At 39.4% G+C, this 26,199-nt stretch overlaps 1 protein-coding gene across 1 annotated transcript; it reads left to right on the forward strand.

Annotated features, from left to right (window-relative positions):
- Positions 1-2,392: 2,392 nt before the first annotated feature.
- Positions 2,393-26,082, forward strand: hephl1b (hephaestin-like 1b). The gene is made up of 20 exons (XM_030068539.1): positions 2,393-2,672; positions 4,987-5,231; positions 7,098-7,310; positions 7,865-8,065; positions 8,452-8,706; positions 10,202-10,379; positions 11,331-11,470; positions 11,648-11,779; positions 13,587-13,792; positions 15,585-15,729; positions 15,925-16,137; positions 17,409-17,625; positions 17,761-17,900; positions 18,395-18,520; positions 18,629-18,735; positions 19,352-19,586; positions 20,715-20,854; positions 21,953-22,106; positions 22,302-22,322; positions 25,649-26,082. The coding sequence occupies exons 1-20, from the start codon at positions 2,512-2,514 to the stop codon at positions 25,726-25,728; spliced, it is 3,309 nt and encodes a 1,102-aa protein (XP_029924399.1). The 5' UTR covers positions 2,393-2,511; the 3' UTR covers positions 25,729-26,082.
- The last annotated feature ends 117 nt before the right edge of the window (positions 26,083-26,199 follow it).

Here is a 26,199-nt window from a genome sequence, read left to right on the forward strand (position 1 = left end):
CACGTTAAGGGGATTTATGACTGTGCCATATGGTAATAGGAGTGAATGTATCTGCTTGACCTGACTAAGGCGCTGTCCCTGTCTTACACCAATGCATGCTGGGACAGGTAATTTACCCACCCCCTTCCCTGAGTAGATAGAAACATAGGTTTAGAAACGGATGTAAGAATATGGATGGGAAAATGATGGATAACAGTAAGTTAATAATAATAATAATAATAATAATAATAATAATTATTATTATTATTATTATTATTATTATTATTATTATTATTATAATGCCTAAAATAAAAGAAATTAGTATATTTGTTATGCCCTGAACAATGTAGCTTATATACTTGCCACTATACTGTAAGTTGTTATTATGTATTCCATCAGAAATGTTTTAAAAATGAAATACACCATTTGTAACTGAACACAGAGCAATCAAGTATATGTTAAAGTACCAATACTTTGCATTGGTTTTAAAATTACTGGTAGGTTTAAGTGCAAAACCTTTCCTGGAAGCAATTCAGCCTCTTAAAAAAAAATTGGGGTACTATTTCAACTGGCTCTCAGAAACTGAGCTCTCAAAACGTCAGCTTAAGAGACGCTGGGAGGTACTTTGGCAAAGAAGACTTATGTCAAACTACAGACATTAAACCCAGAGGAATTAACAAGTTTAGTAGCCTAGGGGTAAGATGAAAAGCTATGTGCCTGGCAGTATAAGAGTGAGCGTTGCTCTGCTGTAGTCAGACAGAGATGTGTGCCAACAGATTACAAGTGTTGGGTGGCTTGGTGCTTCAGTGGACTGTTTTATCCCTGAAACATTAGGGGTTAACTTTCCTACCTGCTCAATCATCAGTAGGTTGCTCTGGATAGGGTTTACTGTCTAAAATATAAATGCAATCATGGAGGTTACTCTACAAATAATCTGATTACTGGAAATATTATTCATTAAAACTAGTCACCCCTTTATAGAGGTCATGAGACATGGATTGTAAAAGACACATACAAAATCGTTTTTCATTCATGGTGGTGATTTTTTTTTTCTGTATTGTTTTTTTCTGTACTGTATTGAAAAAAAAATATTTTTTTTCTATAGGTTTAGGACTTCAGGGAGACCATTTCCCCACAACACAAAAGAAAACACACTCTTAACCTTTGAGCCCTGGGACTTCATTGTGTTAATATGACCATGGTGATGTACAGTTTTAGCAGGATATATAATACAATACAGTGGCATTATGTTTCCCCAGAGTGGGAAGCACAGCAAGTAGACTAACCATTGTGCTAGTATTGAAATGTATCAGTCTGCAGATAGACTCCATATATTTTTTGAGACAAATGATTGATATGACTTTCTTATTTGCCTATAAGACCACAGCACAGCACTGTATCACTGCTCTGCATTTGGTGCACAGTATATTGACAGATCTGTGGTGATTGTTAGAATTAGCAGTAATTGGGATATCTTATGGTGCTGTTGTTTTAGTGAAATCGGTACAGTCCAGGCAGAGCCCTCAAGTTATTCAGCTGGTCTTTACATTTGCAGTACAGGCAGGTGGTCAGCAGGTGTCACTCTGACTCCTCTGTATGAAAGGTAAATGACACCAGCTTCAGGTGGACTGTGGTATTCAGAGTTAGTGTTATTAGGTTACAGAACGGCTGAACAAAATATCGTAATTTTAGCCACTGAAGTCATGGATCACTAATCCACCTCGCTGTATTTAAATTTACCATGTACCAATGTAGAGCTGCTTTTCAATTTTACACTCATCTGTGTTAGTTTGGCTTCTACCGTAATGCCTGTTGTATGAGAGCTTTGCATTATATTTCACTTGTACAGGGCTCAGCGCACAATTTAAGAAGTTGATTAATCAAAACTGTTAAGATGCTCCAATTTCCAGAGCATGGCAAACGCTAATATGCTTTGGTTCATCTTATGTTAAAACAGTGAAACAACATTACACCTTATTAATACCTTATTTAGTCTACTTTTCATCGATATGTCTAATAATGTACCTAGTAATGTATTCCATTCCAGTTGTGATTTGTGCAACCCCATGTAAGATAATACTTTATAGTAGTCATAACAGTTAATCAAGAGGGCTATCTTGAAGAAACTCCAGCCGTAGGCATTTTATTAAAAAAAAAAAAAAAAGAAAAGAAAAGAAAAGAAAAGAAAAGAAAAAAGAAAAAAGCTAAAACACAATATAAAATGTGTGATTTTCACTTGAATGCCATGCAGTCGTCCCCAGTGCTACTATCAACAAATGGCATGGTTAAACATAAGACCTGGCCTGTGTTTATGAAAGATTTTATCCCTGATACCCCAGGAGGCAGTCGCCGTCATCGCTGTCACGCTGAATAGCCCAACTGTGAGCAGAGTTTCATAAGTGCTGCAGCCCGCTGTAATGCAAAGTATTTACGTGATTGCATGGGGGAGTTAACGGAGGTTTTCCATTGTTCCTCTTGAACCAAAACCCGCTAGACGCTCGACCGTGCATCTAACGGGACAATCATTTGGACATGGATGGGACATTGGCGCTTTTGGCGAGTTTTTTGTTTCTTCTTTCCCCCTGTGCGGAAGGAAGGGAGAGAGTTTACTATGTGGGGATCATTGAGGACTTGTGGGATTACGCACCAAGTGGGAAAAACCTGTTAAACGGGAAGGCAGTCACCGATGATGAGTGAGTTTTTGGCAAGTTTATAAAATTTGGGGGGAGAGGGATACTTAACCACTTTGAGCTATACTCCATATAATTTTTAATGTATCACTGACATGAATGGGATGAGACTAGTCTGATAGTCTATACTCATCAGTAGAGAATGACTGTCTTGTACCCAGAAGTTAGAGGCTTGTTTGGCTTTTAGTGTACGTCTCAACAGTTTAAAATAATGTCATAATTTAGGACTACCGCTGAAATTCATTACCATTTATACACTATACCCTATTGCCATTCCTTTTCAATGAGCATTTACAGCTACTTCTCATACAGGGCAGAGGAGTTTGTCACGCCTCCTGTTCTGTGATATTGCGCAGATAAGAAATACACGAAGAGGGGCAGTGAGAGAATCCAGGACACTTTTCTGGATTCTCTAATCATTTTCTGCATGCCTCTGATTTGTAACCATGAGCCCTTGACTCATTTTTATGTAAGATCTTAGACAAACATAGTAGGAGCATATGAAATCACACTGGTATGATTATTGCCAGTGGAGTAGAACTGGCAAATTACAAAGCTTGCAAACTAAAGTCTATGCAGTCCTCTTGTAATAGTCCCAGGAGATGAGAATGAGAGAAGAAACCGATGGCCTGGTTATTAGTGCAAAGAAAACAAAAGTCTCAGCGTTTCACTTTCATTACTATAAACAATAGTATTGAAGTTTAAATAATATAATAATCTTTTTTTTTTTTTTTTAACTGCTGCATTGCAAGTTTGATTTGGCTAATATATGCATTTAAATGTAAATATCCTTTGGGTATATGTTACTCACAATCTGGCAGATAGGAGATAGCAGACCAGTGATATTGGTCAGGTGTGGCTCTTACAGGGAGCAGCTGGTTCTCCCGCCTTCTGCTCCCTCCACAAACAAGGATATTACTGCTTTGCTGTTCTAATGGGTAGGATTTGTGAATGTGGTGTAGACAGAAGCAAGCCACTGCTCCTCTCCTCTTGTAGACATTTGATAGAGAGCTGAATGTAGAGGTTTGAAGTACAACACAGATTGTTGGAGCCTTTCATCATGTGGTCAGGCCTGTCATGACTTTCTGGATTAGCTGTTCAGCTTTCATGATAGTCAGTCTCAGCTTCACAAGACATTTTGCCCAGACTTAATTACTTCACCATGAACAATCTTTTTCTTTTATTATTTGCCCCAGATAATCACTTGCAACTTTTTCCCCATTTCCGATTTTCCTGAATCATTAAGCAGAGGAGGAAGTTAGTGCCTGCAGTTTGTTGCCCTTCGGGAAAAGATTGGTTACAGAAAGGAGCCAATGGAAAATCCAGATGTTTTAGCGTTTTACAGTAACAAGGGTTCATTGCATGATATGTTTGGTGCAAACTGGACATTAGCACCGCCAGTGAATTTAATCAAACAAGAAAAATCCTGGCTTCAAAACAATATGAATAATCAAGCAACCTTCCACTTTCCTCAGTCAAGAATAACAAGATTATTGGTAATAGTTTAATGGAGAGCAGATCTATCAAAGTGAAATGATATGGATGGATATCACCATGTTTTTAACTGAGCACAGACACAAGCCCACTGAAAAAATAATCACCCCCACACAAACCATTTGGTAAGAGCAGGGATGGTTACTTTCTGGTTCCTGTTTTGGCAGTGATTAGTGAGTGAGGGGTAAAGCGAGAGTATAAGCACTTTGAAGAGTGTCCTCAAATATCCATTAAGTTGTTGTCAACAAAGTTGTTTGCAAAATCACTTCTGTTTCCTGTAAATGTAATACTCTCTGTTCCTGTTGTTGTTTTGGTTGCGAATTGGGTTTACTGTAGCATGAACACTTTTGCAGCAGCTCCAGTAACAGGTTATTAGCCAGCAGCAACATGTAATTGCAGGAATAATATATTTAATTGTTGCAGAGCTGCAACCAGATAGGTTGAATTTGTTCTGAAACATTACAGCAACAATTGAAGGATTAGTAACCTAGTTTCTGTACCTAAAATGAAATTTAGCCTGTTCATGATGGTGAATTTAACAAATAATCCCAAAGACAGACAAACAGAAGCATTTAGTGAAATCCTACCCTAATAGGCGTGCGTAGTGGACAAAAATCACACAGAGACAAGAGAACAGTCTGAATGCCCCCCAAAACAGGAGTAATTTCTCTGAAATCTCTGTTCCTACTCCCTCCCCCTGACTGTCCTCCTACACACTCCCTTTCTTCCTTGTCCATCGGCACTGCTGTAATCATTTCCCATCTGACCTAGCTACTTTCTGTCTCTCTCACTCTTATGTTTTTTCCATCCATCTCTATATTAGGCATGCATCCGTCTTCCTGGAGAGTGGACCCCACCGTATTGGCAGTGTGTACAAGAAGGCGATGTTCATGCAGTATACAGATGCCACATACACGAGCAAGGCCCCACGACCTGCCTGGCTGGGCTTCCTAGGGCCCATACTGCGTGCTGAGGTTGATGATGTCATCGTCGTTCACCTAAAAAACTTTGCCTCCAGGAACTATTCCATGCATCCCCATGGAGTCTTCTATGAGAAGGATGCAGAGGGTATAGTGCTACATATGGACAGAAACACATTCTGTACACACACACACACACACACACACACACACAAACACACACACACACACACACACACACACACACACACACACACACACAAACACACACGCATACATACAGATGCAACATATGCAACATCAAAGAAACGTCAATCAGGCATTTGTTTTTGTAAGAGTTTTGCTCCAAAATGAAATACTCTCCACACAAAAGCGACATCTATTCATACAAAATGAGAGCTATTTGGAGTAGTGATTGTATGGGTTAAGGGTTAAGGGAGATTGGATCCCTTATAATTGAAGGAATAATAAATAATGATAAATCACAATTCAAAAGTAATCTTTTACAAAATGGATGTAGAGTTTAGAAAATTAGGTCTCTTAAAATATTACATGAAGTGTGATGAAAACACACCCCCCAAAAATGCACTGTTCCAATCAAACTGCCATTGTTTGTTGGAAAAGTGATGTTTTGGTTTGGATTCAAAATGAAATAACACAAGCCTTTTCATTTGTAAAAGTGAAAGTGTGGACAGCTGGGTGTAGATGGGATGATTGTTAGTACGGATACACACTCTAACAAGCCTAAATCCTCTGCCAAAACGGAGCTGTCACTTTAAGTTTTAAAGTAAGCAAGCAATTGTTTATGAAATTTTCTGGGAAGGAGTCTCCAGGTCAAGTCAGGACTTGTATCCCATCACATGTTTAACCAGCCAAGGCCAACAGGTTGGGCTTGGCTTGTTTCCTAAAGGAAATCTGCTGATTCAAAATTGAGATCGATCTATCCTTTTTTTATTATTATGATTTGACAGACTACAGTATTTAGCAGGGTATAGGATTCATTTTTGTATTTTTGTATTTTTTTTTTGGTATTTTTTTAGACACAGGCAATGTTTAAATAGATGGTATCTGCATACTGAGACAAAAGATGTTATTTCTTCTGTTGTATGAGTTTTACTCCACACACTCTGGTTTTGTCAGATGCTAGTATGAATTTCATTGTGGAAGACTGGTGCTAAATACTACTACTCCTCTGGCCCAGAGTCAGAGTGACTCACATAGCATATTTTGAAAAGACAAAGGACAAACAACGGGGATCTGTTTAGATCAATCTAACGGATACCTTAGCAAAAAGTGGCTTGACATTTTCATTATTACTGGCATGTTATTTTTAATGACATATTGTCTTAAGTGTTGTGAACTCTGCCAGCTCTGTGTTATGCAATACCCCCCCATCCCCCATCTCATTGGGGAGATGCTTGCTGTTCTGGGAATTTCCAGGCTTTACAAGAGTTTATTTTTTTGCGGTCCTCTGTCCAACAGTTGAGGAGTGATATCCTTCCTTGTTTTCAGAGTTTTAAGTTAGTCTGTGGGTCTGTCAGAGAGGGGTATCTCCTCAACTAGTATTTACAGTATCGTTTAAAGGATGTATAAACACCCTTTTAGGGGGTCAACACAGCAAATGATAAAATCAGCTAAGGCTATGTTAAGCTCTGTCAGGTGACAAACGAGGAACTCAAAGTTCACTGGCATATCCAGAGGCATCGGTCTCTATGTGTAAGGTCTTTTATCTGTTTATAGCACACTCTCCACATACTTACACACACGTGGAGGTTGAAAGCCTAATGAGATAAGACCCAAAGAAGGAGAAAGCACCACTTTTGATTCTGAAAATCTGTGATCAAGAATGTGACTATGCTATTATAGTTGAAGAAATTGTAAAGGTAAAATTGTGCTTTCACAACATACTTACCAGCTTAACATCATAGCAGACAGGCAGAAGTGCTGTTTATATTTCAGAGATAAAAAGAATAATCTGTAGAAAAGAAAAAAAACTTTCCCATTTGTGTACTAGGGGCACTGTATCCGGATGGGACATCAGGCAGGTTGAAGCAAGATGACGCCGTCCCTCCAGGAGGCAGCTACACCTACCGCTGGGAGGTCAGGCCCGAATTTGCCGCCACAAAGGATGATGCCAACTGTCTGACATGGGTCTACCACTCTCACCTTGATGCCCCCAAGGATATTGCATCTGGACTCATTGGTGCACTGCTCACCTGTAAGAAAGGTATGAAGACACAGACACAGGACCAGATGTCAAGAACACAGGCTCATTTAACCATATCTATTTACATAAGGCAAAATTGAGCAATACACATTCTTTAATTCAGTATTTTTTTTTTTATTCAAACAAAATATTCATTGATCCCTCATATTATGTACTATTTTCAAGCCTGGAACGCAAATATCAATGATCTATGATGACAAAAAACCTTTCCCGCAGTGTATCTGTTTTTCCGTGTTGAATCACTTCTCTGTCTTTTATTACGCGGGCATGTCAAGTCAATTTTATTTATACAGACTTTGATCACAGTTACACTATCAAAGCGCTTCACCACACCCATGTATGAGTACATGACCTTAGATCCTCAATGATAACAAGGAAAAACTCAATTAATAATAATAAAAAATGGCAGGAGCACTGGGTAGGACTACACAGTGAGAAATTCCACTTGCAGGATGGTCAGCGTGGGAAAACAAACATTAAATGTGCATGACTGACTAATTATGTAGAGTATTCACACACAGTCTGCAATATCTCATGTTTCTGTGTTGACCCAGGTATCCTGAAGCAGAGTTCCACAACAGTCCAGGGCCAAGAAGCAGAGCGTAATGATGTGGACCAGGACGTATTCCTGATGTTCAACGTGGTGGACGAAGGCTTGAGTTGGTACCTGGAGGACAATATTCAGCGCTTCTGCAGTGATCCAGCTGGAGTCAACAGAAAAGACCCTGACTTTGAGGAGTCAAACCTGATGCACGGTGCATGAAGTTTTTCAAAATCTTTCTCATGCTGTTTATCTACTGCACATTGGTAAAGTTGCAAATGGTATTTGTACACTGTGGAGACTGTAACTTGGCTGACTCTAAATTGAAAATATGCATCCCAATGTTCTTCCTTTCCCACTGTATATCCCTTGCCCTAAGGCCCATACAGTCTGTCAGCGCCTGTTGTCAAAGTTATTTCTGTGAGTGATGCAAGCAATATGCAACAATTCTGCCTGTATCCTTACATTGTTTTAAAGTTTCCACAGAGAACAGGCTCATTACAAAAGAAAGTTTTAAGCTAAAACTGTCCTCTTTGACCTGTCCTTCTCTTTGTCCTGTCTTCTAACTTCTCCCCCTGTTGCTCTCTGTGTGTGTGACAGCTATTAATGGCTACATGTTTGGTAACCTGCCTGGAATTGAGTTATGTCAGAACCGTTCGGTAGCCTGGCACCTGTTTGGCATGGGCAACGAGGTGGACATTCACTCTGCCTACTTCCAAGGGAATACATTGTTGGACCGTGGCCACCGTACCGACGTTCTCAGCCTGTTCCCAGCCACTTTTGCAACAGCTGAGATGGTCCCGATGGCAGCAGGAAAGTGGCTGCTGAGCTGCCAGGTTAATGACCACCTACAGGGTAGGGCACCTCACCTTTAAGATCTTTGTCACCTTTGGCCTTTTTTTGCTCTCGTGCGTGATTGCTTGTGGAGAGTTGCTGACAGGGCAGTGTGTGTGTTACTGTGAGGTGTACTTCCACTGTTGTATCAGAGGACTAAAAGCTATGAACTCTTAGGCAGTAGTGCTTGTGTATCTGCTCTAAGGGTCACCTTTGTCACGCTGAAACAAGTCATTTTATTTCCAGCTAGGCCTTGTCCAATGTCTGCTGACTGTAGCAGAAATAGGCTTGCTCACTATGAGTAATGATGACACTTGTGAAATACTCCCTCTTTGCTTTACGTTTGCTTTCCAAAGTATGTTCACTTGGTCTGTCTTTGTATTTCTCCTGAAAAGTTACTTTATGGCTAACAGTAAAAGTCCCATCCCGGATTAGTGTACAGCGCCCCCATTGACCCAGTCATCCCTCCAGCTCTTTCTGTTTTCATTTGAATACAGTGGTGTGTGGTTTTCACACTAGCTTAGGGGAGGGGTGAGGAGCGAGAGCATGTGAGCCAAGAAGCCTTGGAAACTGCCCAAACATCTTATGAATGCCAGTTACTCTTGGCTAAATAGGACTGCCATCTGATGTAGTTAACTTCACTCATCATCCATGAACAATGTGCATATCTCTAAGATTCTAAATTATTTGTGCTATAGTTTGGTTATGAGTATATATAATTTATAATAATTTTACTTGGTGACCTGTCTTGACATCTTCTCATAAAACCAAGACTGTCTGAACAATAAGACACAACTTCCAATCAGTATACAGATGGTGTAGCTAAGGCAGTTTATTCTGTTTTGAACCCTGGTGATGACCTGTAAAGGTCAAAAGTGGCTGTTATTTTAATCCTTGAACACTTTACCAATTAGCCATGACAAAGTAAAGACATTTTAACAGCTTACACATGGATCCTGATCCTGCTCCACACTGAAGTGCCTGAAGTGTGTTTATTTTTCTGGATCCATTAAAAGACTTTCTGCTGTTCAACTCAATCTGGGTAACAGTAGAATGAGTTAGGGAGAGAGACCCCCAGAGGAAACAGCAAACTAAAACAACTGTGTTGTTGTAATTTCTCTCCTATCCACAAGAGACAGGGATCACAGATATGGGATTCAAAATAATGAACAGCATTACAGCATGTTATAGTTTTGCTTATCAGTCTTAAGTGTCACAGATTATAAACCATTTGGGCCTTTTTTTGCTTTTCTTTGCTGTTCTTTATTTTTCTTTTCTTTTCTATTGTAAGAGAAGAATTAAAGAAAAACATAAAGAAGTTGACAATGTTCCAATAGAACACTGCAAAAGTATCATTTTACACTCAACAATGACTGCTTAGAGATATTTCAGATTAGATTTCAACCATTAAGACATTCTTACAGTAGAATTACATTGCAACCATTTGTGTGTGGATTAATTATAAATTGTATTATGTTCTTACAAGTTTGTTTGTGTGTCTATTCATCTGTCTTAGCTGGAATGCAGGCCTTGTATGAAGTGAAATCCTGCAACCGTCAGGCCAGTCCTGCCAGTCTCGCCACAGCTGGAGGTGTTGTGAGGGATTACTATCTGGCAGCGCAGGTGGTTGAATGGGACTATGCCCCATCAGGAATGGATCTTATTAATAACATATCTCTCACTGAGAGTGACAGGTAGGCACATATGACAATATAAAATTACATGACAAACTACAAAGAACAACCTACTTAATACTGCTGAACAGTTTTCCCCAAAATGAAAATTCATGATCTGTTCACCAAAGAATAAACTGTCGATCAAATTTGTCAAAATAACTCATGCAGCATAATCCGAGTGTTTTGTCACCAAAGTCTGTTATTTACCTCATTATTTCTATATTTTAATGGAAGACTCTGCTTACAGCTATAGGGTGCATGCACACAACCAGAGCATCATCATTTAGGAGCAGGTAATTGGATAATTGGGTAAATATTGGGACTTTTGAACCTACACTGCAGTAGTGTGGCTCTAAAACTTTTTGATTTGATGGACATATTGGTTGGTTTATTTATTTATTTATTTATTTATGGGAGCTGTAAAAAATTGGCCCTGAGGTGAGTGGATCTCTGAATTGTCATTATGGGGTGGACTACTCCTTTAAGGCTCTGAAAAAAACCTGTTTGTCTACGTGCATGTGCTCAGAGCAAGGTTGATTACATATGAGTTGGTCATTCCTGTGGTGAGTCAGGTTAGTGGTGCCTAGTGTAAACAGTGCATACAGCCATTCAGTTGTTTTTTGCAGCGGTGGAAAAAAAGCACTCCAATCCTTTACTGACTGCAAGTAAAAATAGCAACACTATATGGGATAAGTATTCTACTCCAGCAAAGGTCAAAGTCCTAGCTGCAAGTATAGAGCTATTGTAAGGAAAAAGTATTTAACTTTCAAAAGTAAAAGGAGTCACTGTGAGAAATGTTTTCTTTTCAGAGTGTCAGCCCGCTGTTTGTTCTGTTCGGTTTCATTGTATCATGACATTCCATAGCAATGACCCAGCAGGGCCACTTAAATTAATCTGTATTCCATATCACTTCACTCCTTTTATTTTCTTTTCTTCCCCCCTGTGCACCCCATACCCCCACACATACAGTGCATCAGAGGTGTTTTTTGGCAAAGATCGAGGTCGGCTCGGGGGAATCTACAAGAAAGTGATGTATAAGGAGTACACAGATCACACGTTCACCACCAAAAAACAAACAACATCTGAATCACTACACTTAGGAATCCTCGGTGAGGCCTGCCCCATTGCCAAGTTTCAGGCTGTCCTTTCAGACATATCATATCACCTCTCATATTCTCATAATCAGCCTCACAGTACAATGACGTTTTGTCTCTTGCATACCCTCAGTCTTTAACTCTTTCACAACCCCCCATGTCTTGTGGAAATGTTTTCCTTTGTGTGTCCAGGTCCTGTCCTGAGGGCTGAGGAAGGAGACACACTCAGAGTGACATTCATGAATATGGCTAATAGGAACTACAGTATCCAGCCACATGGCCTGCACTTTGACAAACGCTTCCAGGGAAGCAGCTATGAAGATGGTGAGACAGTTCAAACTTGCAAGTAGATTGATTAATAGGTCTTTAATGTTCTCAGAGGGGAAAAGTGATTCCCCAGCTTGTTGCACACAAATAACCCCCCAAAAAACTCACAGACAGAAGACATCACAACAACACTGTATGACATTTCGACAAATTCAAATTACATTCTAAATCTCCATCCATGTCCAGAGCAAAGTTTTTAGTACAATATTATGTCAATTTTGTCATTTTTGCGTTTAATTACATTTATCAGCCACTACTACTCTACAGGCGTCACACAAAGTGATCACAAGGACAGAGTTTAATAAGATGCATTTCATGCAAAAAAAAGTATGTTCTGGCTTCTAAATGGTTAGGTTTTCAGATTGATAAAGGAATTATCTTGCATGGATATTGCTTCAATATTATTGATTAAATCAACCCTGCTGTTTCTGCCTGTGGCATTGGCTAGACTAATGAAATAACTTGATTACAATGAAGACCAAAGCTCTACAATTAATTTAGCTCCTGGTGAACAGTTTTGTTCTAAAAATATTTTCAAGTAATTGTCACTTTCATTTGTAGTGAGCATGTTGCAAAGGTAATATAGGCTAAAGCTTTTGCTGGTTCTTAGCCACGAATTGGCTTACCATCGCTAAATTAATTAGAAACAGTGATACAGCCATCATCACCATAGAACGGACTATTAGAATTCATGCCTCAAAATTAAAAATTAAAAAATGAATGGCATGGGTGATAACTTTATGTTACGTATGTTACATTACATTACATAAGTGATTGAGGTTGGGTTGTTCAAATCATCACAACCACACAAAGGTTCCCAAATACACTTAAGTTTAATTTATCGTGTTAAGTAGAGCAGGACAATATATCATTATTATATTGATATCATGATACAAGACTATGGCATAAATGTCTTTCTTGGGTTTAACAGCTGCATTCCAGTAAAGGGATGCAATTTTCTGAGCTTATTAGACTGTTAAACTGTTCTAGTTATAGACCTTTTCCACAGTGGCTATTTTGACATGAATAGCAGGTAAATCCAGGTGTTACTAATGTCCTTAATTAAGCTTCAGTTCTGTGTAGGTCCAGCAGTGCCAAGGTCCTGTTGTTGTTCATGTTGTCTCACTGGAAATTCTCTGCTGTGCTTAAATGCAACAGAACGTAATTAATGCCATCAGTAACACCTGTGTTTACCTGCTATTTCATGTCAAAATGGCTGCAGTGGAAAGGGTCTCTTCTCTTATTAGCCTGCATGGTCTTCATATCCACATTACTAAAACCCCCCATGTCTTGTGGAATTATCAGACATCTTTTGTGTGAATATCTCATGAAAGAGCCAACAGTCACCCTTGAAATAATGTCACAGTATCAAAACCAAGGTATTCAGTCAAAGAAATTGGGATATTTGATTTTGTTCATATTATCCACAAACTGCCCTTCAGTAAAAATTCCTTTCCAAAGACCACACAAGTTAAGCAGCAGAAGTTAAGCACAAAGATGCATGCAGGCACTGACTGAGCTGTCTTTTACTACAGAATGTTCTCAATCACCGTTCTTTGTAATACACAATACTTACAGTGTAACAGGGATCTTTTTCCCCTTGGTTTAGCCTTGGCAGCAGGCCTGTTCAATAACAGGGGAAATTCTGGCTGTGCTCTGAACCTACGCTCATTGAAAAGAGATGGACTAACACACAGTGGCAGGAAATGTAAAGACCCTTTTCAATGTGTTGACTGTACATGAATGGATGATTCAATCAGTGGAAGTCGCTCATCTGCTAACAGCAGCACTTTGTGTGCAATAGGTGCTGACAAGCCTGGTGCCCATGTGCGTCCGGGGGAGACCTTCACCTACACTTGGCAGGTGCTAGAAGGTCCCTCTTCCTCAGATTCTCCCTGCATCCCGTACCTGTACTACTCTGCCAGTGAGCCCACCCAGGACACCAACTCTGGATTAGTGGGACCCCTGCTGGTGTGCAAGAAAGGGACGCTTTGGAGTAACGGAACACAGGTTCAGTACTCGCAATTTCCCTCTCTTTTTTGTTTTTCTTCAGCAATTCTTCAGTCTTTCTTTTTCACTGTCTGTGTCTCCAGGAGCTGGAAGGAAGAAAGAACAAAATACACAACAATTTTATCTCTTAGACTACGATTTTCCAATTAGACATTTTTCCTATGTTGTATGACAATGTCACATACATATTATTTTCTATCTGCGGGCTGCAATGCTTTCAAGTTACATCATTCTTATAGTGAGTGAAATATTCTAGCCCAAGATGCTGTTGTTTAATGGCTGCACTGTTACATCAAATAGAAAATATCTAGATGTCTTGTGCATCATTTTACACACAATTCCCTGTAATTCAGCATGGCATATTTGCTATCTTTGGAAAGATTGGCATCTCCACTAGAATTTAAAATTAATCTCTGTGGATTTAAACAAAGCAGCATGCATTTCCAGCAACAAACCCACCAGTGTGATTAGCAGGTTTGACAATGGATTTAATGGGTTTCTGGGCACATAACAACACAAATACGATCGATTACAGGAAGACACTTATTTTATATTAGATTGGATCAGTTAAAAGTTTAATGATCCCTGTTGCGAAACTGGGTCACTGCAGATAAGATAACTTTAGATAGAACAGCCTGGACATAATACAAGTAATTGTAGCAAAACAATGTGATGTGTGTCATGCACACATGATGATGAGCACACATGATAGGCATATACTGACACTGACGTACAGAAATGTGTCCAGACATGCAAATTTGTAATTCATTTTAATGATCAGATTTACACATACGCTGCAAAAAATCTCCAAGTCATTAAGTGTCATTTTAAATCTTTAAATCTTGTTTTTCTTCAAACGAGTCTGCCAGTGCAGATGCTCTATTCAATGCAGTTTCACTTGTTTATGGATTTTTTTTTCTGGAAACAAGTATGAATATGTAAATATGTAAATAACTATACAAAAAGGCAGAATAAGACAGATCAGCCAACTAGTATCAAGAAAATGACACTTGAGGCACAACAGTTTTTAAAGCATGTTGATTAACATTGGACACAAGTGGATTTATCTCATCAAATTTTATTCAATTGTTTTAAGAAAAACAAGATTTTAAAACTGAATATGAGATTAAATGACTTATTAAGATGGGAATTTTTGTATTGAAGAAGTATGTCAATAATGTATAGATTTACATTATTAGCTGTTTACCTTATCAAATGCATTTGCCATATTGGTTTTCCATTTTGATATTGACTTTCCATGTTGATATCAGGTTTTCCTCACATACCTGGAAATTACTGAAAACAGTTTCATAGGCACACACACACACACACACACACACACACACACACACACACACTGTAGCTGTTTACTTAGTTCTAAGGGTAAACTGATGAAGCTAATTGTGTGTTTTAATCCCTGATTTAATCATCCAGAATTTGTGGCTATTTAAGATTACAGTCATTGCCTTCGCATAACTTTTATTTTTATTGAAACATAAACTTCAGAACTGCATGCTTTTACAAGGAAAATATACCACCATCAGCTTAAGTTTCTGAAAAAAAAGGTAAAATAATTTGATGAGGTTTTAAAAAAAAAGCATGTTAATTCTTGAGACACTGACATTTTGGAGTTATAAGATTTTAAGCCAATAATAACAATATATGCAAAGAGGTGTGAAGCACTTATAAAGTATGTACAGCATTTTCAGTTTTACAGATTGATATTGGCAACATGCACCTAAATGCTACATCGCCTCACATTCACATGGACTGTCTGTGCACTGTTTAACAGAAAGGGGTGGACAAGGAGCGGTTCCTTCTGTTTTCTGTCATGGATGAGAATGTGAGCTGGTATTTGCAAGAAAATATCAAGTTGTTCGGCAGCAATGAGACAAACCTAGAGGATGAGGAGTTTGAGGAGAGCAATAAGATGCATGGTAAGCCAATTAGTGGGTCTTTGAGGAAGTGAACTTACCGTAGTTGCTTCACTGTATTTACTGTTAAATATTTTCAAAATGATGCTGCCTGTAGCATGCCTGAGTACGGTGACAGATATCTCTTTTATATTTGTTTTCTTTCTTGTATTTTTTTTATGTTGTTTTGTTTTGTTTTAAATCTCTCCTTCACTTTAGCGGTGAATGGGAAAATGTATGGGAACCTTCCTGGACTGGATATGTGTGCCGGGGACAAAGTTGTATGGTATACGTTTGGCCTGGGCACAGAGGTGGACATCCATGGTGTTTATTTCGAGGGCAACACCTTCCAGAGGCAAAGCACGACCCGTGACACCATCAGCCTTTTCCCACACACCACTGCTACAGTTGTGATGCAGCCACGTACTGCTGGTTAGTCAAATTAGACGCAGCTACCCGAACACCTCACAGAACAGACTCAGAGAAAATGTGTGTGAGAAAAAAGTCTGTATTGACGAAGACTTTGATGCCACCACACCAAGCATCCATCATTTTTTGTTTGACAGGCAGGTCAAGATTTGCCTGCTTTGTGCACATGATCCTGTGTATGCTTCGCATGACTTATAAACGTCCTTAAACACAACAGGAAATTCAGTCGACCACACAATGGGAAACCAAAACAGTATGAACTGGTGGTGGAAATGTCTGTCAAGATGATAAATTCATAAGTAAGAATACAAATAAGAACATAAACTACGCCTTTACAGCACTTGTGGTTCCCTGAGATACATGTGATTGCTGCGGCAGTCTGGTTAAAGGGGTATGCCACTCTAAATGATTTTCAGGCTGCTTAGCTATTGCAAATGTCCTCCTCAAACTTTCCAAGGTCTTTCTCCTCTGTGTTTTATGAGTTTGACTTCCCAAGGTCGAGAAACATTTACGCTTTATGCGCATGGTCTGAAGTTAATATTCATCCTAGTATCAACTTTTTTCTCAATGTAATACCACCTTAACCCTAACCCTTACCTGATACAAAGTTGATATTCATACAGATACTGCAATAATTGAGATTTTGCATAGTGAACACATTTATCACTCAGTACGTTTACGTGCACACTCATTTTCCACTATTACTCCAAAATGAAAATATTTGATACAGGTCATGTGAACAGCATGGAGCAGCATCCTCTGTGGATATTCCTAATTCCCATTTTCTTCTGAATGTAGCATTTTCCAGTTAAGACATGTAGGATATGCCGATATCATTTGGATTTTAGGAGCATTCTTTGAACATGTATACAGCTCTGTGTTGTAAACAAATTAACTAGCCAACAGTTTGCAAGGCTGGGGTAGAGATGCATTCACAAAAGAAAAGCCCACATTTCTGGTTAGAAGGAGAAACACACCTACATTTAAATTACATTATGCAAAGCTTCGATATCAACAGGTGTTTGGATTTGCAAAAATTTCACAGCAGCAACCTTTTCAGTAAGGTGGTTGAATGAATGAAAGAGGGAGGCTGTGTTTGCATGTTTGAAGTAGTCGAAATATGCCCAGCTGCATGTAAATGGGAATATTAATTTTCATCAGTCATAGTAGGAATATTGTCTTTTTCAGAATAAGGACATTAAACAGAATATTTTGTGCATGTAAATATATTAAGTGTGTCCTACTCCTTAACCTCTCTTCATTCTCCTGCACAGGTGTGTATGAAGTAAGCTGCAGAGTAACAGACCACTACTCAGCTGGGATGAGGCAGCAGTATCATGTGAATAGCTGCCCGGGGCGTGGTGTGACGCTCACACAAACACAGCCGTCAAAGGTTGTACAGTACTTTATCAGTGCCGAGGAAATAGAGTGGGACTACTCACCTGACAGAGCATGGGAGCTGGAGAAGCACCACGCCACACCAGAAAACAGGTGCGTATATGCACTGTGTGTGTCTGTGTGTGTGCAAGGTAATTATACGCTGACGTATTTGGAGCTGGAACCTATGAATTATGGTGTATCTTATTACTGTTTGTTAATGCAAGCAAATTGGTGCGTGTCTCCCAGCCCAGGCAGTATTTTTGTGGAGAGCGGGAAGAACAGAATCGGCTCACGCTACAAGAAGGTGGTGTACAGAGAGTACACCGACGACACCTTCCAAACACAGAAGAAGCGACCGGCAAATCAACAGCACCTGGGAATTCTAGGTGGGCTCTCATGCTCTTAACATGCAATGTCTTTTAAAGGAACAGCTCACCCAAAACACACAAAAAATTATATTTTCCCAATTATCCCCAGTGCAGTTTGTCCATACAGATAATTTTTCTGTGATTTAGCGAGTTTTCTTGTCTGCCATGGTCTTCCCTGTCTTCCGGCAGGCTGGATGGGTATTTTCATTATCGGGAACTATTTCTTGCCAAAGCGCTGATGCTGCTGAGGTCTTCGCATGCAATTTTTTCATGGTTTGAGCTTCACAAAACAGTACCTACCCAGCCCCATTTAAGAGGGTGCTGAGAAACAGAGAACATTGTGGAAGACTGGAAACCTCACCAAATCATACAGAACCTATCTGGATGGATAGATTGTGATTGAAGCAAGTGGAAAAATATCTTTTTTGTATTTTGGGTGAAATGTTCCTTTAACCTGAGAGGCCATGTGGAAGTGGTTCGCTTATTCATCTATGTGTTTTTACGCCCTGTAGGTCCGATAATCAAAGCAGAGGTTGGAGAGCAGATCCTGATCACTTTCAAAAACAAAGCCAGCCGGCCGTACTCGATTCATGCACACGGAGTGAAGACCAGTGACACACACACGAAAGTCCAACCTGGTGAGAGTGGAGTGTGTGTGTTGCTTATGGAGGGATGAGCAAGGCAAAACCATGACCTTTTCTGAGAGAGAGTGTGTTTATAATGTGGGTGTGTTCTCCTCTACTCAGGCTACATAACAGAGTTCAGGTGGGATGTTCCTCACAGATCCGGTCCAGGGGTCTCAGATCCTAACTGCATCTCCTACGCCTACTACTCCACTGTGGACTTCATCAGGGTACACACTGCATTTAATCTGTAAAAAAAATAAAGTTACACAAAGTTTACAGTATAACACTACTAAAAAAGAGAGAGTATTCTTAAAGGAACAGTTCACCCAAAATACAAGATATTTTCCCATTTACCTCTAGTGCAATCTATCCATCCAGATAGTTTCTTTGTTATTTGGCAAGGTTTCTGATCTGCCGTGGTGTTCCCTGTCTCCCCTCACCCCGATACAAAGGGTCTGGATGAGTTTTCATATGTGGAGCTCAGTGTATTAAAAATTTACATGTGGAAAAACTCAACAGTGGGGTGATATTTGAGAGGAAAAAAGTTCCAAACAAAACTCCTTGCACCCAAAGGCTGTGGATTTTGTTCAGATAAACTGTGCTGTGTTGTATTGTATAGTATTGGGGTCGCTGGAACTGGCAACCTTAAAACCTGGAAAGACTGGAAACCTTGCCAAACCATGCAGACAGTATTTGGACTGATAGACTGCCAAAGGGATAAGAAGGGGAAAAAATTGTTTTGTATTTTGGGTAAACAATTTCTTTAATTAACTACCCTGTTGAAATATGAATTAAAATGTTAAAAAGTGTGGTGATAGAGCACAGTCATTTGTTCACGTTCAGGATCTGTATAGCGGTCTTTTGGGGCCGTTGGTGGTGTGCAGGCCTGGGACGCTGCGCGGCGGTGAGGGTGCAGATCGACAGAGGAGAGATGTGGAGAATGAGTTTGCTCTACTCTTCATGGTGTACGATGAGAACCAGTCCTGGTACCTGGACGATAACATCAGAAGGTACCTTGGTGTCGACCCGGACACCTTCACAGCAGGCGAAGAATTTGAGGAGAGCAACCTAATGCATGGTGAGAGAAAAAAGGAAAAACAGAGGTGGTCTGGGGGACAGTGAAACAGCTTGATTAATGATAGAATTTAATAAGAGATTAAAACAAAGAGATTATTGATTCTTACAAGGACAACTGAGCCACTGAAGTAGCAAAAGGTGTGGAAAATGATAAGAAGAAAAGAAGAAAGAAAGAAAAAAGAAAGAAAATACATAGAATATGAACTTTAAACAATAAAAAAATCATAATTCAACAATAAAAGGGAATCTAAACATTGTTGGGATTATATAAAGATATGAACCTAACCAGAGGACAATTCTAACACATGTAAGTAGACTGAAACACAGTATAGAGACTTATATTTGGTATGGATTACAGTTATTACTTACAGTTACACTCTTGATTGTGTTTATGCACTATACAAATATGCCAACCAAGGCCAACAATTAATACAAAAAAAAAAAAAAAAAAATACAAAGAGCAATGTTTTTAAATGAATGAAGTTCAAACTGATCATAATTTCTTTTAATTAAGACATTAGGAAATGCCCTCATATTACACTGTCTAAATATGTAATCACTGAAATACAGAGGTGTACACACACATGAGCAAAAAGCTGACAGGATCCAACTGGCACCGGCCCGTTCCCTCCACTCTGTCCATCTGGCCCCTACTTAGACGCAGATAAGCTCACCACCTGTCCCTCAAACACACTGTGCATGAGCATGAAGCACATTTATTGAAAGTTTACTCCTTGAAAACTTGCCAATGCAAGTTGACAATTCTATCTTCCACAGTAAATGAAAAAAAAAAAAAATCTCTTTACATTAGCTCCATAAGTATTTTTTACCCCTTCCAACCAACAGAACGCTGTGATCCTTAGATTTAATAAAGCACTGGAAACAAATGTAAAACCAGCATTGGATTCATACAAGACAGCAAGATTGCTCGATTAGTGTTTCGAAGATGCCTCATTACAAACTTAAGTCTTAATTATTGTAGTTCGAGAATTTTGTCATAAGACGCAGACGGCCGAAATGTGATGCAAAACGATATGACACATTTGCAGCATGGATTGTATAAGTGCATTTATGTGTATGTGTGTGTGTGTGTGTGTGTGTGTGTGTGATATATGTCTGTCTGTTTAAGGGATAAATGGTAAGCTGTATGGTAACCTCCATGGGCTGGAGATGACGCAGGGCCAGAAAGTAGACTGGTATCTACTGGGCATGGGCAACGAAGTAGACATGCACACTGTTCACTTCCACGCCGAGACTTTCACCTATAAGGTACCCTCTCCATCATCATCATCATCATCTTTGTCCTTTGTCCTAAGGCTTCAGTAGAAAAGACTTCAGTGTAAAAGTCAAATTGGAGCTCCTATAGAGTACAGCTTCCTGTCTTTTTTAATTCAGACATTGCAGAGTTGCTTTTCTTTTTTTCGCTCAAGTGAAATTCTATTGTTTGGTATGGCTTCTCCATGCACAGGAAGTGATGATTAACAACGGAAAACCAAATACAAACTATCTCCTTAGTATGGCAGTCAGATCATTCAAACTATTGACTATCACTAGTAGGGTTTCCATTCACAAACCTGAATGGAAAGACTACAGGCTTCTACTAGGCATATGGAGACAGTTTATTAAAAAAAAAAAAAAAAAAAAAAAAAAAAAAAAGTAACACAACAGGGAATGATTGTAATTGGGAATGAATGTGTTCTTTCTCTGTTTGCTGACAGCAAACACGGCTGCAGACGAGAGTACACATGATGTGCAGAGTGACCAACAAACATAGTGTTTTGGAAAGGAAGTCATTAAAAACCCCATAAAATGGACTCTTACTTTCTTGGTTTTATGTATTTCCTGTTGAAACATGGTGTGGGGGAAAAATCATTCACCAGTGCAAACCAATAGGATATCAGTTTGAGAGAGAAACACGATTTTGAAGTTTTTATAGATTGAAATTTTAATGCACACCCACTAGTGCAGGATGATGTTTCTCTGTTTGTTTGACAGGAAGCAGAAGTCAGTTTAGGCCATGTGCTGCCTGATGCAGCTATAATTTTCACACACTCATCATTACTATACATTTCTGTCATGTCATCATAAGTTAGCTCACAATCGTTGCGAGCTCTTTTAATTGATCAGTATTGTCTTTGTCATATTTTATTTAAAGAGATTTTATTCAAAGAGATCAAGTGATTTCTGGCATGTAATAAGTGATTTTCAGATTAAAAAGAAAAAATGATTGTTAAAAGGCTTGCAATGGTACATCACACTTTCATTTCCTTTAATTTTCATTTCCATTTCCTCTCTCCGCTATTTGCTACACCACTGTGTTGAAATGTGGTTTGAGTTGTGTTTTTTGCGTATGTGTGTTTGTGTCAGACGGACCGTGTGCACCGTGCAGATGTGTTTGATCTCTTCCCCGGGACTTTCCAGACAGTGGAGATGGTGGCTGGGAACCCTGGGACTTGGTTACTTCACTGCCATGTGACTGACCACATTCACGCTGGCATGGAGACAGTATTCACCATCAGAGGTGTGTGGGTGCGTGTGTTTGTGTGTGTGTATGTGTTCATTCCATGCAGCTGTTTGTTTGCATGTGTGCATGTGTGTCATCTGTCTGTCTATAAGTATTTACCTACATGTATATTTACATGTTTGTGTATATAAACATGCAGGGGTATGAAGAGTATTTATCTAACATCCCACATTTGTTTCATTTTAATTACAGAAAAATCTCCACATGGACATGGTAAGATCATTTTATTGCCTCTATGACTTGTAACCCAGATCAAAATTACCACAATACTATACAAAGAAGTGGATTTTTGTTGTCTTTTTTCTTTTTCTTTTGATAAAAAACAATGGATTAATTTCAAATCTGTCACCATGAGCAGACATTCCAACACACTGCATGAACAAATAAACAAACAAAAAAGTTTTGGCTTAAGCAAAGCTATTAAGAATCAGCAAACTGTTCACTAGAAAGTAAGTCTAGTCCTATGTAGACTATGGGCTCTAGTTTCGCAGACCAGGCGAGGCGGGGGCGTAGCGCAGATGCGCTTCGCCAACTGGGTGTGGCCAGGCGGATTTTCCAAGTTTGGCACGCCATGCTCGGTGGCGCAAGGACTCCACCGTCCCTCCTACCGGCGCAAGGGAGGAGAGAAGGCGTGGAGTGGGTTTGACACAGCCGATTCACATGTAACCAATCAAAGGAGCCCCTGTCCTCGCCTTTAAAATGCGCTGCGCGAAGGCTTAATGAAAGTTTACACAACTGACATGGAGGTCTATTGCCGCAGGCGGAGCGGAGCTCAGGAGACAGGCGCGGAGCGGAGACCGGCGAGCAGTGCGCACACGTCACCAAAACCTCACAGGCAGGCTTCCGGATTGTCAGGCACATTAACGATGCAATAAATACCAACAAAAACACTATTCAATGCTACGATCACAATCAGCACATACATATATCTCCATATCAACTGTCCCGTCACAGCTGATGTCAGATCAAAGGAGATTGGCACCGTTTGTGCTGATTGTGAGGTTTTGGTAATGTGCACCAGCCAGCCACACTTCCACTGCGCCAGCTCCGCTCCGCCTTGCGCGGAAAGTAGACGTGGTTTCAGATGGCGAGCTTTTGGCGCACCTCGGCGAAGCCTTTTGGCACGAAACTGTCACTGCGCCAAGTTGAATCTGTTGACACCTCCCCCCGCTGCGCCGCCACTCCCATCTCCGCGCAAGTCCGTCTGCGAAACTTGGAAACTGTCCGCCTCTCCCGCTTCGCCGGTCGAAACTAGCTCTGCGCGGGGTTCGCCTCACTGCGCCACCCCGCGCTGCGCCGGGAAACTAGAGCCCTATAAGTCTAGTATAAATTTCCAGTCAAGTTGTCTGTAGTCTTTTTTAGTGCGGTCTATTAATTAAATCTCCTAGCCAGTCAAGCTTTTCAGTCTGGTTTAGTGGTCAAGTCTTTTACCCAAATCTGGTTAAAGCTTGCTTATTTGTCCAGCACAGTAGTTTGTTTTTGCATAGTTTAGCCTAGTAGTCTTGTCATTCCCCCTGTTTTTTGTGTTTTTTTAGCCTAGCATGTTAAAATATATTCCAGTTTAATCCTTTAGTCCAACCTAATAATCTCATTCCAAGTTTACACTTGGCATACAAAGTGTGTCTTGACTAATCAGGAAGGTATCCAATTGTATTTAACCACATAAAAATCAAGAGGCATATGAAATCTGCCTGATTAAGCCACAGACAATTGGATTTCAAATGCTTTTTGGATGCCTCTGTCTGTGTTTGTCACACTTTGATTTTCCATGTGGTTAGACACAATCAGGAGGCCATCTGATTACTTAAGATGTATTTTAGGTGGCAAGTAGAATCCCAGCCATCTAATTAGGGGACGTTTTTACACTTGTAATGCCAGGTGAATGCAATTAACTGTAATTAACTGCCTGGCAGCACAGAAAACGAGCTGAGTTGTGTTTGTGCCATAAATTTGTAGAGTCACATGTGGCATGTAGTGTAAATAATGGGAGTTGTACCCCATTCAGAGTGCAGCCCTGTAGTCTGGGTTCCAGGAGCCAGGAATACAAACCCATACAACCCCTCTTCTTTCCTAGCCTTGTCCAGTATAGTCAAATCTCAGGTAATGGAAGTCTAAAAGTCCAGTCTAATAGTCTAATCTAGCCAGTGCCATTAGATACCACTCAATTATGTTGTAGTTTGTTCAACACAGGTCAGCAGTCGGATAGTTTGCACTGGACTCTCTCTATATTGAGCTGTTATGTAAGAGCCGTGCAGCATTGTCGGGTCTGAAACATTATCTGTCTCTTGGCATCAAACCTTACCGAGGTAAATTCGCTTGTTAAAGTAAAGCTCACAGACATCAGTTGTGTCGGGGTCCAAGCAACGCTCCCAGGATGGGCCCTGTGTTCCTGCAATACTGAAAAAATCTTTCCTCAGTTTGTTTTTTTTATTATTTATTTATTTATTTCAAACTGAAAACAGACCCATGCTGCCTTAATCCTATGTTCCCTCAAAAAAGAAAAAAAAAGAAAGAAAGAAAGAAAGAAAGAAAGAAAGAAAGAAAGAAAGAAAGAAAGAAAGAAAGAAAGAAAGAGGGTACATGAAATGACATGAATTCATGCATGAATTTATCAATTTATTAACCATGAACGGGATATATTCTTTTGTTTGCAAAACATTTGGACCTCTGAATCCAATCCAAGCCACTACAACACAGAGCACATCATGAAATCATATTTAATTAGGCATCAGCTATTCATGAGGTCATCATGTTTGTGGTCCTTCAAATAAAGTGGCAAACCATCTGATCTTTATTATCTAACATGTTATCAAGTATTTGCAAATATTACATGCATATCATGTTTTGAACTTTATCAAAATCTTTTTTTTTTTTTTTTTTTTTTTTTTTATTGTTTCTGGTTATCACAAATATCAGGATGTCCCGTTTTGAAGGTGTTTTCCTGTCCAGCATATGCTGAGCAGCAACTATAACACAATTTTTAAACACTGCACAGGTTTAAAACAGCTTAAATAAGGGGAAAATAAAACATAACAATTATTAAATATTGGATTTTCCTCAAGTCTTCTTGAATGGAGTCTCTTGTAAAGAGTGTTATGAATTAACTTAGGTTATAAATAAATAGTTTCAAAGTTAATAGTTTATTAATTCATGAGATATTTTTTGTGTATTGAGGCCATTTGTGATCTACGTTATGAGAACATGTTAACACAAGAAATGGTTATTTTTGAAAAAGTAAGAAAGATGATTTGTGAATATTAAAGCTGTTTGAATTATACTATTTATATCATTAAGTAATGATAAGAATGACTAATTATAAAGATATGAGGTTAATGCTTGACCCACACTGTATTTTATGGTTTACTTTTTAGGTAATAAAAGTTTTATTGTTTGAGTAATAAAAGTTTTGAATGACACCAGGATAACCTGTTGATGGATTGTTTCGAAACGTTTCATAGTTTACTTTTTGACGCCCCTTGTCCTCTGTCTCTGTGCTCCTGATGCCTCTTATGGTCTTTTCTCTCGCCGCCTCGCTGCAGCACCAAGGACTGGAGGCTCCATAAGCACACTGTTACTCTCCCTAGCCCTTGGGCTTATGTCAGTGCGTGTGCTGCACTAATGAAGAAGCTCTACACTGTAGAGAAGAAGAGAAGACACTGCACTGTGAGTCTGCAACAATGACAGTGACTGCACTTAATTGAAATCAAGGGACTCCATCCCTGTCGAGTATGCCGTTAAAAGAGATTTTGTAAACATTATAGCAATAATGATCATGTCAGCGGGAATATACTCTTATCAGTGGTTGTACAATCATGTATAAAGTTGAAGGTTATTTTTTTCTTACAACTTTGTATAGTGGTGGATGTTTTGTATTGTTCTCTGGCATATTGCACTGTAATTGATTTGTTTCGGCAACTTTTGCAAAGCTCTACTGTACCAAATGTTTTAATGTGCAATAAACACATCTATTCAACAATGTTGTACAGTATAGTCTTTTACATAGTCTTTCAGAAATGCAATGGCAAGTCTGAAATTCAAACATGTCTTAGTGTCCTCCTCATTACTTCGCTCTACAATGTGTTTTACCTTG

Source organism: Myripristis murdjan, chromosome 14, assembly GCF_902150065.1.
Source record: "Myripristis murdjan chromosome 14, fMyrMur1.1, whole genome shotgun sequence".
NCBI lineage: Eukaryota > Metazoa > Chordata > Actinopteri > Holocentriformes > Holocentridae > Myripristis > Myripristis murdjan.

Bases quoted from the DNA above. Each gene is read 5' to 3' on its own strand.
- hephl1b (XM_030068539.1), top strand. From the start codon at position 2,512: ATGGATGGGACATTGGCGCTTTTGGCGAGTTTTTTGTTTCTTCTTTCC. The intron at 2,673-4,986 runs GTGAGTTTTTGG...TCTCTATATTAG, and splicing joins AAGGCAGTCACCGATGATGA to GCATGCATCCGTCTTCCTGG. The intron at 17,626-17,760 runs GTGCGTATATGC...CGTGTCTCCCAG, and splicing joins CACGCCACACCAGAAAACAG to CCCAGGCAGTATTTTTGTGG.